The sequence below is a fragment of the Corella eumyota genome, chromosome 3, assembly GCF_963082875.1.
Source record: "Corella eumyota chromosome 3, kaCorEumy4.1, whole genome shotgun sequence".
NCBI lineage: Eukaryota > Metazoa > Chordata > Ascidiacea > Phlebobranchia > Corellidae > Corella > Corella eumyota.
The window spans coordinates 2,755,832-2,774,539 of NC_137492.1; the positions used below are offsets into that span (position 1 = coordinate 2,755,832).

At 30.7% G+C, this 18,708-nt stretch overlaps 4 protein-coding genes across 4 annotated transcripts; 3 read left to right on the forward strand and 1 right to left on the reverse strand.

The window, feature by feature from the left end:
* The first annotated feature begins 1,197 nt into the window (after window positions 1-1,197).
* Window positions 1,198-8,226, forward strand: LOC145744962 (kelch-like ECH-associated protein 1). Its single transcript, XM_082562937.1, has 11 exons — window positions 1,198-1,390; window positions 1,695-1,879; window positions 2,521-2,701; window positions 3,032-3,152; window positions 4,497-4,667; window positions 4,810-4,974; window positions 5,314-5,519; window positions 5,766-5,906; window positions 6,393-6,598; window positions 6,858-7,034; window positions 7,415-8,226. The coding sequence occupies exons 1-11, from the start codon at window positions 1,317-1,319 to the stop codon at window positions 7,555-7,557; spliced, it is 1,770 nt and encodes a 589-aa protein (XP_082419063.1). The 5' UTR covers window positions 1,198-1,316; the 3' UTR covers window positions 7,558-8,226.
* A 689-nt stretch (window positions 8,227-8,915) lies between these two features.
* On the forward strand, window positions 8,916-12,072 carry LOC145745384 (tyrosine 3-monooxygenase-like). Its single transcript, XM_082563446.1, has 11 exons — window positions 8,916-9,054; window positions 9,129-9,226; window positions 9,318-9,384; window positions 9,506-9,619; window positions 9,746-9,902; window positions 10,037-10,233; window positions 10,339-10,474; window positions 10,632-10,758; window positions 11,261-11,356; window positions 11,487-11,620; window positions 11,902-12,072. Exons 1-11 carry the CDS (start codon window positions 9,000-9,002, stop codon window positions 11,999-12,001), a joined length of 1,281 nt encoding a protein of 426 aa, XP_082419572.1. The 5' UTR covers window positions 8,916-8,999; the 3' UTR covers window positions 12,002-12,072.
* Window positions 12,073-12,303: 231 nt separating this feature from the next.
* Window positions 12,304-14,708, reverse strand: LOC145745073 (5,6-dihydroxyindole-2-carboxylic acid oxidase-like). Its single transcript, XM_082563062.1, has 8 exons — window positions 14,452-14,708; window positions 13,981-14,193; window positions 13,634-13,896; window positions 13,390-13,551; window positions 13,142-13,297; window positions 12,836-13,004; window positions 12,602-12,756; window positions 12,304-12,497 (listed from the first exon to the last, which is right to left on the reverse strand). Exons 1-8 carry the CDS (start codon window positions 14,706-14,708, stop codon window positions 12,304-12,306), a joined length of 1,569 nt encoding a protein of 522 aa, XP_082419188.1.
* Window positions 14,709-15,498: 790 nt separating this feature from the next.
* Window positions 15,499-17,920, forward strand: LOC145745074 (5,6-dihydroxyindole-2-carboxylic acid oxidase-like). The gene is given in 7 exon segments (XM_082563063.1): window positions 15,499-15,755; window positions 16,035-16,594; window positions 16,668-16,829; window positions 16,920-17,075; window positions 17,218-17,386; window positions 17,466-17,620; window positions 17,727-17,920. Coding segments are annotated over 7 exon segments (1,653 nt in total).
* The last annotated feature ends 788 nt before the right edge of the window (window positions 17,921-18,708 follow it).

Below are 18,708 nucleotides of genomic sequence, written 5' to 3' on the forward strand. Positions count from 1 at the left end.
GTGTAGACCAATTAAAACAAACTTAAATAGCTATGTGAGAACACCTATATCAATATAGGCATACATTACCCTATCTAGCAAAGTTTTAAATATTATTAGCGCTAAGACCTAATTTTAGGCATAAAATAAAAATAAAAATTTTAAATTTTTTAAAATTATTAAAAAAAAAATTAAAAATTAGGAAAAAATTTAATCAATTTTATGTAAATGCTAAACAATAACTTTAATATGGCGTATTTAAATACACGTTTAATCACTGTCATCAAAAAATTAATTTAAAGTTAGATAGAGCGTGCTTACAGTCACGTAACATATAGGTAACCAAGACATGCGTTTATGTGCGTAAAACATTAGGTTTATGCTGTCACTTAATGTCATAAATTAGGCCAAAAAAACGTAAAAAAAAGCTTATTAAAGCAATGCTTTTTCACACATAATTTTATTATTAAAGCTTAATGTTATGTTAAAAATGTAACTGGTATAAAAAATGTGCTTTATACTTTAAAAAATTGCCCTAACAAAACTTTTATATTTTTTATCGAAAATGTTATTGGTTTATTTAGTTAAGCAAATATTACACAATTTAGCAAATTAAATATGATTAAAATAGGTAGGAATAGCTGCCTACATACATATATTTATAATTAAATCTTTCAGTTTAAAGGCATTACATATTTTTAAAAAGAAATATCAAACTTCGAAGTTTTTATAATTTCATTTAAAACGAGAGTATACGAAAATCCAGTGCTTCCAAAAATTAAAAAATTTGAACAAACGCATAACAAACAAGCTGCTCTCTAAAATTAATTTGGCAACGCTATTACGCAGTGAGTCAGCAATTCAAAATTTGTATCGACAAAACCAACTATAATCAGACAAAGGCTTGTGAAATAATATGAACCCAGTTAAGTTTAAAAATGTATCTGTATATACTGCCAAATAAACCGTATTAAAAAGGTGGTAGTTGCACAACTGAGTAGAATAGAATAGAAACGCAACGTTGTTATATTGGCGACTATATAGTTGCTTAGTTTTACTATTTGTTTAAGTATAATTCAACAAAAACTGTCAGCTTTACAAAGAAATAACGTTGTTGGATTTCATTCACACTATTGTTATGGAAATTTTATACAGAAACGTAGACGTAATGCTAATAGTATGATAGTAACAACTTTGAAATCGTTATATTTAGAAAATTAATAATTAAATAAATAAAATGGAGATAAGAAAAAAGTGATATTGTATTGCGTGTTCATGAGGAGTGATGTGCATAAAATTAATAAAAATAAACGAAGATAATAAACAAATATAAAGAAATGTCTGGGAGGAGAAAATGTGCTATTCTGGGCAAGTGCCCAGGACGTGTAATACCCTCAATGCATGGAGACAGGTAAACTAATAAAATAAAGTAAAGTAAAATACATAAAAAATTAATTTTAAATAAAACTTTAATTCACCTGATAAAATTTAAGTTTTTTTGATCTTGTGTGTTCATAAAAAATATTTAAAGTTATTTATTTAACTAAGATTAAAGTGGTTATATTATTTATATAGCATTAATTAAGAAATTTAAAATGTAACATATTTTAATGGACTCATTTTGCTACAACCATTAAATTATATTAGCAATCATTTTTTTATTTATGTTGTAAATTACATTTAGTATTAATTAAAAATTAAATTTATTTTTTCAGGGTCGAACGGTTTGAGCTCAAGGATTACCCTAGTGATACTTTGAATATAATTAACGAACTGCGCAGTCATTCATTGTTGTGTGATGTCACAATTAAATTAGAATATAACGGACAAAAAAGAAAGTTTGCTGCCCACAAGTTGATTTTGTCGGCCTGTTCGCCCTATTTTAAAGCTATGTTTACAGGTAAATAAATTATCATAATATTTGGTTAAATTTTATCGTTAAAATTTAATTTTTGTTTAAAATATTTTTAATAAAATAAGATTCAAATTTAAAAAAAAATATATATTTATATACAATTTTTGCCAAAAACAAATTTTCAAAAAAATTGTTTACATTATATTTATTTTCATTATTTTAATTATTATTTGTGTAAATACGCATAATCCTTTATTGGAAATTGAATCTTATAATAAGACATACTTGGATCGTTTATCCAGGCCAAATATTTAAACTCCATCAACCTGATAAAGAAACTTAATGACGTAATAACTCGAATTCCTACGCCTCTATGTCAAACTTTGACTAATTTTAGCTCCATAGTACCATGAGTTAAAAGAAAATATTTTGTATGACATATTTTAAAAATTATATTTATATATATTTAAAAAATTCCCTGCTATGAAGACTGACCAGAATATTGCAAAAAAGGGTATATTATTATTATTGTTTTAGCATTTAAACAGCTAAATAAACAATGATGTTGTACCCATATTTTCTAAATACAACTTTTTACATGTACAAGTTGTATGTGTATTTACTGATGTTTTTAAATATTTAGGTAAAATAAAAAATTTGTAAAATTTACCTTTATTTTGTTGCAGGTGGCTGCAGAGAACGAAATATGTCAGAAATAAATATGAAAGAAATACACCCGGAAGTTTTTACCAAACTTCTTGATTTCGCGTACACGTCGAGAATAATGATAAGTGAAAAGTGTGTGCTGTATATTATGTCAGGAGCTAGCATGTTGCAAATGAACCATGTTATTCAAATATGCTGCAGGTACTTACAATTTTTATGATTTTTTTCATTTTAATTTATTCTTAATGTGATAGTACTTTACAATTTAAATGTAAGGTATTTTTATTGCTTTGGCACTGTTTTAAATTGCCTGAACTAGTTTAAATTTAATGTTGGTCTTGTGGTTAAAAGGTGTTTAAGAATTTCGCCAATTTACGATTGCAGAAATTTGCAAGTCACTAAGGTCGAAACCGAAGTAATAAATTTTCCTGCTTAGCAAATAACGTTCTACAATGTCACCGTGACTTTATCAAATAAAATTACATTTTTGAAATTTTAATTAAATATTAACTTAATTTAATTTGCTTACAGATTTCTGGAAAACCAGTTAGATCCAACAAACTGTTTGGGGCTAGCATCATTTGCAGAAGATCTCGGCTGCACCGACCTAAGGAATAAAATACAAAAATATATATGTGCAAATTTTGGAATGGTAAGAATTAAAAATTAATTTTAAAAAACTAATATAAAACTATGTTTATTTTTTAAACAACTCATATGGCAAAAAAATTTTAGTTTATGTAAAAAATAATTTTTAAACAATTTTTAATATAATTTAATTGGATATTTGACATAATTGAAGAAAAATGACAAAAATCAAAATTTCGGCCACAAATCAAAAATTTTTTTGCGCTTAATCACAGTTTTTAGCCACAAGTTGTTTTGTGATATTAAAATTAGGTTAACGCGAAGTTAAAACATGATGTAGCTTAGGGCAAGCCCATAATTTAGTTTCTGTTCATTTTTTCTCGCACAAAAGTCACTGTGAGTCAGCACAATAAATTTTGCTTGCTTTTAGTCTGTGTTATGGAAACATTGCCTTATTTACATTTCTTATAAATTTAATATCCAATATTAAAATAATTAAAAGGATTTAATTTTAAATCTGTTTACAAAAAAATAGTTTTAATTTTCAGACAGACAAATAATTATGAATTAAAAAAAAAATTGTTGTAAATAGCGATATAATTTTTAAAATTAAGTGTCACGAATTGCTTGAGAAATATTTTATTAATTTGCATACTATTAAAAAAAGCGTTGCATTTTGTAGAAAAAATTACCTAAACTGCAAATTTAAAAATATTATTCGGGTTTGTTTTTTATATAATTTTTAAGTTATTTATTTACTGTTTAAGGTTAACAAGTTCTTCCTACTAAAGAAATATTCAAGAAAGATGACTGTATAAATATTTGTCTTTATTCCCAAATGTTTGTTGTGTAAATAACTAAAAATAAACATTTTGCGCTATTTTTAGTCCGTTTTTAATTGACATTAAGCAATATCATCAGCGCTCTTGAAAACAGTTAATTACAATTTCAAATGATTAATTGACTTAAAGATTGGGTACAACGGTTAGTCAGTGTTGTGATGGTTAATGAATGTATACCAGCATGATTATGCAAATTTTAAATAGAGGATTCAAAAGGTCGTCTTTTTAACACAGGAAGTGATATGCTTTTTTTACTACTTGTGAAATTTTTATGATACCTATACATGTCAAAACACATTTCTTACCTACTTATTTACAATTTAAAATTATTTTTAAAAAATTATAGCCTATAGAAAATGCATTTTTAAATTAAATTTTTTTTCAACTAAAAAAATCATGCTTTTAAAATAATATATAGGCCTAATTTTTTTGTAAACAAATTTAATTTTTATATAACCAGCTTCTGTTTTGAAATGACTGTCAGCAAATTTTGATAACAAATAATTTCTCTCAAGCCTTGTTTATTATTTCAGAATATATCAAATTTATAATCTCTAAAATTTTAGGTGTCGCAAAGCGAAGAATTTAAAACCCTTTCTCCTTGCCGACTTTCAAAGATAATTGCGGCTGACGAAATTCATGTTGAATGTGAATCAGAAGTTTATAACGCTGTGTTGGGTTGGGTACAATATGATCCCAAAGTTAGACACCAGTTCCTTAAAATGCTGTTGGAAGCGGTAAATATATTAGCACAAGATTTTTTAATGATTTTAAATTTATTTATCAAATTTTTTAAGAATTAAATTTTTTTTTGTTGTTATTTGATAGCCTGTACTTTTTCAATTTTTATAACAATTTTTTTCAATTTTTTTTACGCAGGTCCGTTGCCATTCTTTGACGCCAAACTTTCTAGCTACCCAAATGGAGCACTGCCCAGTTTTAAATAAAGAACCTAGATGCAAAGAATACCTCGCGCACATATTCAAAGATTTAACGTTGCACAAACCGGTCAAACAAAAACCTCGCCTCCCAGAAATAACCCAGGTAACAGAAAGTTCTTTGTACTTTAAACTAACATTGTGAAATTCTTGTCATTCTATTAAAGGTAATTTGTAGAATGACACGAAAAAATTTTAATTGTCAAAGGCGGAAGGTTTAGTAAAAATTAGCTTACCTTTGTACATAGAAAAGTAACTTGATCATCTAGTAATTCAAATATTAGTGATCTAAAAAAGACTTGACACATTAATGTTATTATACCAAAAATTGCAAAAAATTAGTTAAACTAATTTGACTTTGCCCATTAAAACCTACAAAAAATGCTTTTTCAAGCAAGAAATCTTTATTTTATTTTTGATGTTTGTTTTAATTTATTTTCTGCAGGTTATATATGTTGCTGGAGGATATCTTCGTCACTCCCTCCCCCACATGGAATGTTTTCATCCGGATGAAAATATTTGGCTCAAACTTCGAGATTTACCTCTTCCAAGGTCCGGCATCGCATCCTGTGTGGCTCAAGGACTCTTTTATGCCATTGGTGGCAGAAATAACTCGCCGAGCGGAAATTACGACTCAGCAGCTTGTGATAGGTATTTAGAAAAAACGAGAATTTTTAAAAAAAAATTTGCAAATTGTAGTTTCTTGATTTGTCACCAATAATTAAAGTCTAATTTGGGGTCATTTTTAAAGGTGCTTTTTAGGCACATGTTTAGAATAATTTTACTTCTTTTTTGGAATTTAACAAATCCCCTAAAAGGTTAAACAAAAGTTTTAACATTTAAACATTTAAACAATATGTCTGACCGAAAATATCATATTTATTTTTATTTTTAAAGATACAACCCGATGTCAGACCAATGGAATCCAAGATCTTCAATGAATGTGCCAAGAAACAGGGTAGGGGTAGCAGTGATTGACAATATGGTTTATGCATTGGGTGGTTCGCAAGGCACCATTCACCATAACAGCGTAGAAAGGTAATTTTTCAAAAAATTAAAAAAAAAAATTCTTGAACTCTGGAAAATTTTTTTTTTAGTTATTATTTAAAAATATAGTTTTAAAAAGGATTCATCGGTAGATTTTCAGTAATAAATTATTTGGAATTTTTTTTCCTTGGTTACTTATTGATATTTGCCCTTTGGAAAAGTACCTCTATAATAGACAAACATACTCTAAAGGTTAAACGAATAGAGAAAGCCAGACTGTAGGGTGTGTAGTGGGAGTTGTATTAAACAAATAAAAACTACCAATCAAGTAACTAATAGATTAAGTAATTGGACTTTAAACTAACAAATTAATCTAATGATTCAGCACAAAAGAAGGGTTGGTTACCCTGTATTGTGCAAAGGTAGCAGAAAAAATGCAATTCAGAAAATTTTAAAATTAAAAAAAAAATAAAAATAAATAACAAAAGTTTTGGTGAAATTTTTTTTTTTAATTTTTTTTTCAAATTTTTTCTGCAGATATGACCCTGAGAAAGACACTTGGACAATGGTATGTAGTATGAAAACCAGAAGAATAGGTGTAGGTTGTGCAGTGGTCAACAGAATGTTGTATGCAGTCGGTGGGTTTGATGGCCAGCATAGATTAGCTTCTATGGAACAATATCATCCTGAAAGAGATGAATGGTGCTTCGTACAATCCATGAATACAGCTAGAAGTGGTGCTGGTAGGTTGAAGTTTGTCATTTAATTTAATATTATTGTTTCGTGTTACTTTTTGGGTATATTTCTTTATCCTCGATGTGGAAAGGTCGAATGTGTGACCTAAGCATAGAGTAACATCAGTTACTCCGACCCAGTCTCAAGTTGCCTGTGGCAGTTTGGGATATTATATAGATTGTAATTGCCCAATAATTATGCTGCTGATGAAGAATCGAACCCCAAACTTAACCTATACTTAAAATTTGAATACTAATTTTTTTTTAGGTATTGTATCTCTGGGCAACTTCATTTACGCTGTCGGGGGCTACAACGGCTCAGAACAACTTAACTCAGTTGAACGGTACAACGTTATAGAAAACACCTGGCAGTCGGTCGCAAAAATGAAACACCGGCGATCGGCTTTGGCTGTTACGGTGTTCAACGGCAAGATCTTCGCGATCGGTAAGTGGATGTTGAGACACTTGTTTGATCCGTATTTTTGTGACCTTGACCAGATGGAGATAGTATTTACAACATATTAAGCTAGTTGAATAAACTTTGTTATCAAGTTTTTCTATGCAAAATAAGACTAGTTTGCAAAAAAATCCTATATATATTTTTTATTTATTCTCAAATGTAAAAAGGTCGACTTCACGACCTAAACATAAAGTAGGTTTTTAGCAGTGGGGATCGAATCTAGGACCTTGCAGTAGGGATCAAATCCAGGACCTCATGTAGTAAAGCCCAGTGTTTTGACCACTATACCACGCTGCCAGTGTTAATTCTAGATTCCACATTAACTTAACCAACTCTGTCAATAATAAAATAATTTTAAATTTTAGGAGGTTATGATGGCCACGATTTTCTGTCCAGCGTCGAATGTTACGATCAAGCCAAGAACGAATGGAAGGAAGCCACCAACATGTCGAGTGGCCGATCGGGATGCGGATCAGCTGTGGGCGTCCAGCCGTGTCTACCCACGTGACCCCAGTGACGTAATGGACCTGAGTCCATGGTTTTTGGTTAGGAGACGCGAGACAATAGCGTGGTAAAGGTCGGTTGATTTGGGAAGTTGGTTTCGCGGGTGAATGGTTGTTCTGAGTGACGTCACCAAGTTTACGTCATCACACCACGTGATATTGGATCTGATTTTTAATGGGCTTGACCGCAAAAAAATAATTTAAAATTAAAAAAAAAATTGCAACGAAAAAAAAACAAAAAGCATTCAAAAAAAGCAAATGGTGACGTCACTTGTAGACGTCACTACCACTCGATGACGTCATCAAAACTAACAAACTCGTTTTAGTGAAATTATTACCTCACAAAACTTATCTTCAAAATAAATTAAAATTAATTGTGACGGACCAAGTAAAAAAAAATATTTTTTTTACACCAAACCTATTCTGTATTAAGAAAATTGTTGTACCTCAAAATTAAAATTAATTAAAAATTATTTTAAAAAACTGAAAAGCTCTTGGCCGCATCTCTTGCCCAATTTGTAAACTTGAAATTAAGTTAATAAGCAGTATTGGGTAGTTAATGCACGTATTTATTTCAATTTTTCTTTTTGTTTTTTACTTTTTACTTCCACACGTTAATTAAATTAGTGTGAGCAAAACAAAAACCTCTATGTTTTATTATTTTTCTTTTTTTTTTGACAGTATCGAAATTTTTTAATAAAAAAAACGCATTAAAATTATATTTGTTGTTTATTCAGTCACTTTTAATAGTAAGTACTGTCGAAAATAAACGTATTGTATTTTTTCAATTTTTAAAAATTATGTTTTAAAATGAAAATTTGAATAAAAATACTTTAAAAAAGCGTTTTGCCTTTAGGCCGATCCTTGCTCTATCGCTTTATAGTAATACCGTAGAATTCATTAAATTACCCTTTTAATTAACAAGAATTCGCGTGATTTTTAACATTTAGCAACGGAATATAGACATAAGAACGAATACTTAAAGTTTGTGTACATAAAAAATATCCGCTTTGATTTAAAGAGCAAAAACCAAGGCTTCAAACGTTGGATATTTCATAATCCAATATGCACGCAATAGATATGCGCAAATTAAGTGCTTCACGTACTTACCCTGTCTTCTGCACCTGCCTCTGTTTTAAATCTTTACAGATCAAGTAAATTATGTCTAATAAATACGTATTATTACGTCATATTGTCCCTACGTCATGCGCTGCTTTCGGTTATAGGAAGTAGAACGATATAGAAAGTGACAGAAAAATTTGTTAGTAACGATCTAAATGCCCTATATCAACCCGTTACATAATACCCGAGCTCAAAGCACTATAAATTTGCAATACAAGGTTCAGAGAGCGGCTAAATTTTACTGAATTCTATATACTGAAAGTTACATATACACAAAATACTTAAAGTAACATATAAACCAAAGAAGACTTGTTAAACAATAAATATGCAACGAAGAAGAAGCTTGATCAGCGATGCTAGAAACTATGAAAGCTTTGAAGGTATGTAGCAATCTCTTGTTAAAGTATTTGGCAACAAAATGTTAAGTTTTTTACACGTTTTTGTTTTTATGTAGAAAACAAACACATTCAACAGAAGTTTTTCATTGAAATTGATTTTCAAGTGTTGGATGACGGCAAAATTAAACTCCAAAAACTATCTGAATTTTTAAAGGTAAGTGTTTGAAATTGCAATATGCACCACTACTTAAAAAAAACGTTAAAGTATGAGGAGTTTTATACCTACTTAATGATTGTTTTCTTAGGTTCAAGCAATTTCTACAAACATCCTACAAAGTAATGAGAACTCTAAAATATCAGCAGAAGTTGTTGGTACGACTTTGCATCTAACTCTTTGTTTTTTTATAATTAAAGTTTTGCAAAATTAACCCCCAAGTTTATTAAAATTGTAGATTTTATTTCTTGTAAGCTGTAATTTAACTTGTGTTTTCAGAAAAAGAATGTCACGTGACTTGCAGAGGAAACAAACAACTGCTCAAGAATGTTTTACTGAAGCTGGAAGACTTGAACATTTCAACAACGAAAATAAACCAAACCATTTTGCCAGGTCAAAATCACATTATAAAAACAGTAAAATATCACATAATGTTTAAATAAAATAAAGTGTGTTAGTCTAATAACTAAGTTGAAAGTTAGGTACACAAATCTTCATCGTATAAACTTTCAATAACAGATATTTGGTTCCCGACAAAGATAACAGACTTGGACAGATGTCAATATGTCAACTGTGATTTTGATGCTCACTCTGATTCAAATCACCCTGGCTTCCACGATGACCAATATCTCATCAGAAGAAATGAAATAAGCAGTCGGGCAAGAAATTATAAGCAGTAAGGAAACGCGTTTCAAATGTATTTTCATAACCTAATTTATGACATCATCATTTTGTCGTGAGTTCAGGAAGGATTGTAACCGTAAAAATAAATGCCAGAGAGTTTAAAAATGGCACTTTTCTTTATTTTAGGGGCAAGTCTTTGCCTAAAGTTGACTACATTGATTCTGAAATTGCGACATGGACAACCGTGTACAACAAGTTGAAAAAATACCACGAAAAATACGCGTGCAAGTTGTACAACAAAGTTTTTAAAATGTTAGAAGACAACGACATTTTTACGCCTACAGTTATCCCGCAATTACAAGATGTTTCGGACTTTATGCAAAGTATTTGATAGTGTTTTTGTTAGGCAATTAAACTAGCATATTAAGTTATAGTCTTATATAAGCGTATAGACCAAACAAAATAGTGATTTTTTTACCTTTTTTTAGAAATGTCTGGATTCCAGCTGCGCCCAGTGGCTGGCCTTCTTTCGGCGCGCGATTTTCTTGCTAGTTTAGCTTTTAAAGTGTTCCAATGTACGCAGTATATACGACATCCGTCTGCACCAATGCATACACCAGAACCGTAAGTTTCAAATTTAACCGGAATCCAAAATACTTTAAATATAAAAAATTACTTGTTTGAGATATAGAAGAGTGAATATTTAAAGTACCTATACTTTTAAAAACTGCTTTAGTTTAAAATATTATATGATATTAGTAACATGACTTACTATTTACAGAGATTTGATTCACGAATTTCTTGGTCATGTACCCATGTTATGCGATCCTCAGTTTGCTAGTTTTTCTCAGGAAGTTGGACTTGCTTCGCTCGGAGCAACCGACAAAAATATTGAAGAACTATCCACGGTAAAATTTAAATTCCAATTTTGTTAATCATTATTGTAATTTAAATAGTAATTTTGGCTTATAATTGCAGATTTCTTATTACTTTACCATATAAACCTGTATTAAAATTTTTTTAAATTAAAAATAAATACTTTAAACTAACATGTAATGTATGTTCAGCAAATTTTGTCACCATACTACCATTTTTGTTATCTTTATATTTAGTTATCATATAGCCTTATAGTAAGTAAATGAATATTCTTATTGTGTACTACATTTAAAAGAACATCTTAGTAACTAAACAAGGCATACGTTTAACTTAACATCTAGTAGCAAATGCCAAGGAAAAGTTAAAAAAACGCTGCACGCCGTAAAGCAAAGTACGCGTCGCAAAATCGCGCGTTGGAATGTAATCGAAATCTGTTGCTTGTTACATTTCTTGTAACACTCGAATTTCTACGTTTAAAATAAATCAAATTTTAAATGACATAAATACTTGAATTTACTTATTTTTTATGTTTAGCTTTATTGGTTTACTGTCGAGTTTGGTTTATGTTTGGAAGAAGGGGAAATGAAAGCTTATGGCGCGGGACTGCTTTCGGCATTCGGCGAATTAGAAGTACGTTGAAAAATATCTAATAAATACCTAAACACAACTATTGCTATCCTATATTAAACTCTCAATGTTGTATAACTACTCTGTTTTTATTACACTTTGGTGCTTGTAAATTGTATGTTCTTGTTTTTAGCATGCTGTTTCTGATAAACCAAAGCATCTACCATTAGATGCACAAATAACTGCAACTTATCCTTACGAGGATGCAGCTTACCAGCCTACCTATTTTGTTTCTTCGTCGTTTGAAGACGCTTTAAAACATGTTAGGTAAATAAAAGTAATTGCATGTAACGGTCTTAAACTCAAATCCATTTGAATGTACCAACATATATAAATAGCTAACAAACCTCCTCAGCTTAAATTTTCTTTTTTATGTACTACAACATAGCGTAAATTTGATAAGTTTAAAACATAGATGCCTAACATCAAAAACTCTGACTGCTTCTATCGACCTTTGCGACACATCCATAGTCAAATTTGCGTAAAATTAAATGTAGATCACCATGTTTTTGTATCACATGTTGAAGTTAAGAAATTTAAATTTTTAGGCAATTCTCGGAAAGCAGCATCACACGAAGTTTTAAAGTTACATATGATGAAGAAAAGCAGGCTATGAAAGTTACCCCGAAACGAGGCAAGAAAATCTAATTCAGAAAAAATTCTTGTTTGGTGACCAAAGCGGCCTTAGTAAAAATTATTTTTATCTAAATTTGTAAAAAAGTAGATAATTGTACATGTTTTTATATAGTTTAAAATAAATTATGGATGACTATTATTGTTTGTGCTTAATTTAAAGTTTAATCCGTGTTTGCTTTAATAAAAATCGCCTAAAATTGAGTTTAAATTTAGTTTATTGTAATTAGAAAATTGAACACACTACATACAAATCAACAAACAAAAAACGCATAAAACACCCGGTAGAAAAAATTTCGAAAAAAATAATAAAACTTTTATGCTGTGTATCGCACTTCTTCTGTCTCATCGCTAATTAGTTTTTCGTACAAATTTCTCTCTCGTCTTTTTCGCTGATATTTCCTTAACACGCTCACTGATGCGACAAAGATGGCGGCCAATACAACAAAGCCACTCACTCCAACTATGGCCCATAAGAAAGATGGAGCATCTGACTCTAACGCTTCAGCTTCTAATAACAAGATTCAGGGTTATTACAATATTTAATAAATATGCCGCTTTACATTATATAGATATATTCTGTAGGATTATAGTTAGTTTTGTTCAATAACCAACCTGGAAATTGTATGGCATAACTATATCCAAGCTGTTGAGATGAAATAAACATATCTCTGTTAGTAACTGGAGGAAAAAATGGAACCATGTTAAAGTCTAAATTGTGACCGATTGGAGCTCCTTGTTCCGGATAAAGTGAAACATTTGCGTTCGATCTAAACAAAAATAATTAAAATAATATTTTCCAAAGAATTAAGGCATCTTATAACAAAGTCAGTTTTAAATTTCTTATACCTTTGCATCCATTCTTCAAAGGTAGCATCCGTAAAAGTGTGAAGAAGAACAAATATCGGATCGTTTGCTGAAGCGTGGGTCTGACCTCCTGTTCCGTTTAAGAACAAGTGAGCCAAGTTGTGAAGAGTTCGAACCCCGACCTCATATTCTCCGTTTACTTCCGAGTATCCTAGAAAAGAAAGAATTTTAAACAAAAATTTATAAAACATAATTATTTTCTCTGATTTGATTAATGATAAAAATTTTTACACTTTGGTGAAATAATAAATCTTTGCAATGTAAGTTTGACATATGTTGTCAAATTACCTTCAAGAGCGTTTCTGAAGCTTCCGTCAGAGTCGGAAAAAAAAGGTTCAGTGTCGTAAGGTCCGACAGTTAAACAACTTTCTACGTCATCAGATGTTGGGAGAAATTGAACCATGGGACGATCAGTGTTTCCAGCTGGATTTCGACGAATCGGGCCTAAAAATTAATAGAAAATGAGTTAAAATTAATTCTTCAAATACAACTGTATTGATACAATGTTAGAGAAATGTTGAAAAGTTTAAGTTCACCTTCATCAGTTCCGTTACATAATTTAATGTTGTCATCAAACCAATCCAACCCCAAACATATAACATCCCAATCTGCAAATCTAGATGAAGGACCCAGTAAAGTTGGGTCGGCGGGGTCTCGACCACCCATAACGTCATCGGTGCATACGTCACAATCACTGCCTAAGTGATAAAAATAAAATTTTAAATTTTGGATATTTTAAAAACAAAATAAAAAAAATTTTAAATTTCTTTTTTTAGGTACCTCCAACAGCAAAGTCCCAATATGGCAACGCAAGGTTTGGGTCTCCAGATAATTTCTGAAGATCGTTTTCAAGTCCAAGAAGATGCATTCGATGCCAGGTGAGGAATGCTGGACCTTCATGTGAGAAATCAATGGCGGTGTAAGCTTGACCGGGTCCAAGAAGAGTGTCCCGAACCGAGTAATAATGAACCCACACAAACAAATCATAAATCGAAACATCGATGAAGTTGGGGTCGTTCGTTCCATTTTCTCCCATCAAATTTCTGAAAAAATTAAAATATTTTAAAAGACAGATTTTCATAGAATAAATTTATGATATTTTAACTCTATTTGTAAGTTTACACTACCTGTAATGGTCACGTGCTATGACATAATCAGGGTGAATAGCGGTTTTTGATTGGTCGAGAATATCAAGAAAGTTGCTTCTTTCTTGTTGCGTCATATTAAGAATATTTTGTCGAACAACTGGAGGACGAGGAGTAAGACAATCTTCTCCTTGCCATCCATATTTGCATCCGGAACAATCGAAACCTCCAAAGTTACCGTTACAAACGCACGATCTAACAAATAATAAATTAATAAGTAAGCTATTAAAAATAACTTGATTTTTAATAAATAAAAATGTCTGAATATTGAATATGATATTTAGTAAGGTATTGGTTCAACTAATTGCTTAAAAGTTTAATAGTTTTTGTATACAAAGCTACTATAAATTAAAGTGTATTGCTTGTCGTATTTCTCAGTTATTTTAAATCTACAAGTCAATGAAGCGTCGTACAAATAATAATTGGTTTAAATCAAATAACTGTTTTACTTACTTGTTAAAGAACCGTTCAGGCCATCTTTCCCTATCGTCAATCCCGACCAAAACATATTGTTGTCCGTGTGGTAAGTCCACAATCGAGATATCCACACATTCCCCTCTACCCTCCGACGATCCACACTTTGAATCATCCCCGTTAATCGACGGACAACATTCGTGTGATGCGATTGCTTCAGTTGTTGAACAAGCTCTTGGAAACTGACTTTTAACACAAACCAGTAAGGCTAGAATGATCGACACTGACTTTAACATCTTTAACACTTCTTGTTCTTGTTGTTTGCTGGTAATATAACTTGATAATGATATAGTTTAAGTTTTACAAGTTGGTTTATATAGCAAATAATGGCGTTGGATTAAAAGGATTAGTATGTTATAATACGGTAAACGGATATTACTTTTTAACTTTGCGTGAGGTTATTTCCTATATTAAACTAGATTAAGTATTTATATTGAAATTAAAACTAAATTAATAAAATCAATCTTTACAAAATTATTGTTTTTTTTTGTTAAAAATAAAATAATTGCTTAAAAATATTGCTTTTGCAAAATTTTCCAGCATTTTTTTTAATTTGATAAATGTTTATATGATATTTGGTTTAAATATGAAGGCTATTTTAAATAAAGTTCAATATTTTAGCTTTAATTAAATGATTAAAAAACGGATGAAATTTTAAAATCGTGTACAATATCACAATCATTGGTATCTATATTTTTATTTGAGTGCATCATTATTTTTTTTTGGTATTGTTTTATTATTTACTTTTAAAAGTCATGCCATTTAAATATTAAATTACCCGTTATATCTTTATCAATTTAACACATTCAGAGTATTTAAACAGCAAAACAAAATTAATTAAGATTAATTAAAATTATTTCGTCTTCTTATTTAAAGTTATAAAGTAATATCCGCGATTTCCCGAATCGTGTTTAATCCTTTTAATCCAACGCCATTATTTGCCTATATAAACCAACTTGTAAAACTTGAACTATATCATTATCAAGTTATATTATCAGCAAACAACAAGAACAAAAAGTATTAAAGATGTTAAAGTCAGTGTCAATCATTCTAGCCTTACTGGTTTGTGTTAAAAGTCAGTTTCCAAGAGCTTGTTCTACGACTGAAGCAATCACATCACACGAATGTTGTCCGTCGATTAACGGGGATGATACAAAGTGTGGATCGTCGGAGGGTAGAGGGGAATGTGTGGATATCTCGATTGTGGACTTACCTCATGGTCAACAATATACTTTGGTTGGGATTGACGATAGAGAAAGATGGCCTGAACGATTCTTTAACAAGTAAGTAAAACAGTTTTATGATTTCAACAAATATTTATAATTTGTACGACGTTTCTTTGACTTGGTATTCTAAAATAACTGTAAGTCGACTAGCAATACATTTGAATAATAGACAGTTTGCATAATTCATTAAGTATTTTATATATACCAAAAATATATATTTTGCAAGCAATATTTAAACCAATACATTACCAAATATCCTTTGCAATTTTGGACATTTTTATTTATCAAAAACCAAGTCTGTTTTAGTAGCTTACTTATTAACTTATTATTTGTTAGATCGTGTGTTTGTAACGGTAACTTTGGGGGTTTCGATTGTTCCGGATGCAAATATGGATGGCAAGGAGAAGATTGTCTGACTCCCCGTCCTCCAGTTATTCGACAAAATATTCTTAATATGACGCAACAAGAAAGAAGCAACTTTCTTGATATTCTCGACCAATCAAAAACCGCCATTCACCCTGATTACGTCATAGCACGTGACCATTACAGGCAGTGTACACTTACAAATAGAGTTAAAATATCACTAAATTATTCTTTAAAAATCTGACTCTTGAAATCTTTTGATTTTTTTAGAAATTTGATGGGAGAAAATGGAACCAATGAACCCAACTTCATCGATGTTTCGATTTATGATTTGTTTGTGTGGGTTCATTATTACTCGGTTCGGGACACTCTTCTTGGACCCGGTCAAGCTTACACCGCCATTGATTTCTCACATGAAGGTCCAGCTTTTCTTACCTGGCATCGAATGCATCTTCTTGGACTTGAAAACGATCTTCAGAAATTATCTGGAGACCCGAACCTTGCGTTGCCATATTGGGACTTTGCTGTTGGAGGTATTTAAAAAAAAATTAAATTTTTATTTTGTTTAAAATTTTCAAAATTTAAAATTTTATTTTTATCACACAGGTAGTGATTGTGACGTATGTACTGATGATGTCATGGGCGGAAGAGACCCCGCCGACCCAACTTTACTGGGTCCTTCATCTAGATTTGCAGATTGGGATGTTATATGTTTGGGGTTGGATTGGTTTGATGACAACATTAAATTATGTAACGGAACTGATGAAGGTGAACTTAAACTATTTAAAAATTTTTTTTTTATTAATCTAATCGTGTATTTGATGAAATGATTATAACCCATTTGTTATTAATTTCTAGGCCCGATTCGTCGAAATCCAGCTGGAAACACTGATCGTCCCATGGTTCAATTTCTCCCAACATCTGATGACGTAGAAAGTTGTTTAACTGTCGGACCTTACGACACTGAACCTTTCTTTTCCGACTCTGATGGAAGCTTTAGAAATGCTCTTGAAGGTAAATTGACAACATAAGTTAAATTTAATATTACTAATGCTTCCGAATTTGGGAAATTTTTATACTTATTTTTTTAATAAAGTGTAAAATTCTAATTATTTATAAAACTAGATAAAATATCTTTATGATCTTTTTTTTTTAGGATACTCGGAAGTAAACGGAGAATATGAAGTCGGGGTTCGAACTCTTCACAACTTGGCTCACTTATTTTTGAACGGAACAGGAGGTCAGACCCACGCTTCAGCAAACGATCCGATATTTGTTCTTCTTCACACTTTTACAGATGCTATCTTCGAGGAATGGATGCAAAGGTATAATAACTTTAAAACTGACTATGTTATAAGATGCCTCAATTCTTTGGAAAATATTTTTTTATTTATTTTTGTTTAGATCGAATGCAAATGTTTCACTTTATCCGGAACAAGGAGCTCCAATCGGTCACAATTTAGACTTTAACATGGTTCCATTTTTTCCTCCAGTTACTAACAGAGACATGTTTGTTTCATCTCAACAGCTTGGATATAGTTATGCCATACAATTTCCAGGTTTGTTTTTAAACAAGACTAACTATGAACCTACAGGATATATTTCTTTGCAATGTGAAGCGGCACATTTATTAATTATTGTAATAACCTTCAATTTTTTCTTCAGAAGCTGAAGCGTTAGAGTCAGATGCTCCATCTTTCTTATGGGCCATAGTTGGAGTTAGTGGCTTTGTTGTATTGGCCGCCATCTTTGTTGCATCGGTGAGCGCGTTAAGGAAATATCAGCGAAAAAGACGAGAGAGAAATTTGTACGAAAACTTGATTGCCGACGAAAATGTTGGGTTGCGATACACATCATAAATCATTATAACCAATGTTTGTGTTGTCTTTATTATTGAGTGATCTCTGTTATTGTAATTCCAATGTAACCTTAATGTACGTGAATAAATATATATAATGTATACTCAACGTGTATTATCTTCTTTAGGCTTAAAATACTTTCTTTGAACATTTTAGTAAAAGCAAGCATATACAGTTCGTCAAATATTGCCGTAAGTGATAATCCAAAAGCATAACAAAACTATTGTTGAATTGTCAACTCACATGGTCGGGGATTAGTTGACGTTGTATGTCTAATCCTTAAATCAACAAATTATGGACACACTTCATCCTAAATTGTTTGAAATAGTCGAAAATTCATCGATTATCTGATAAGCTAAACATTGCATGTCAGAATTTAAGCCGATTTTTAAAAATATTTAAAGTTTTCTGCATACTTTTAGTATTTGATAATTTATTAGATTAATTGCAATGAATATATTAATGTAGGTGCATTTACAGAAATTTCGCTATAACGATATGTATTATAACATACGCAAAACTAATTGTGTTTTGTATATACATTACTGATTGAGGTCGGCACAATATATTCGATATTTCGTAGATAGAAATGCTTTAAAATTATGAAGGTATCTCGTGTCTTAGAGACAATACAATGCCGAAACAATAATCTACACATAGGACGCGCCTTCATTATGTTTAAACAAAGACAAAACAAGTAAAGGGCAGGCAGTAGGTTGTTTAGTATTGTTTAGGATATTCTCTCATCAAAAGACTGATTTTTAAACCCTATTACAACCGGTGATACG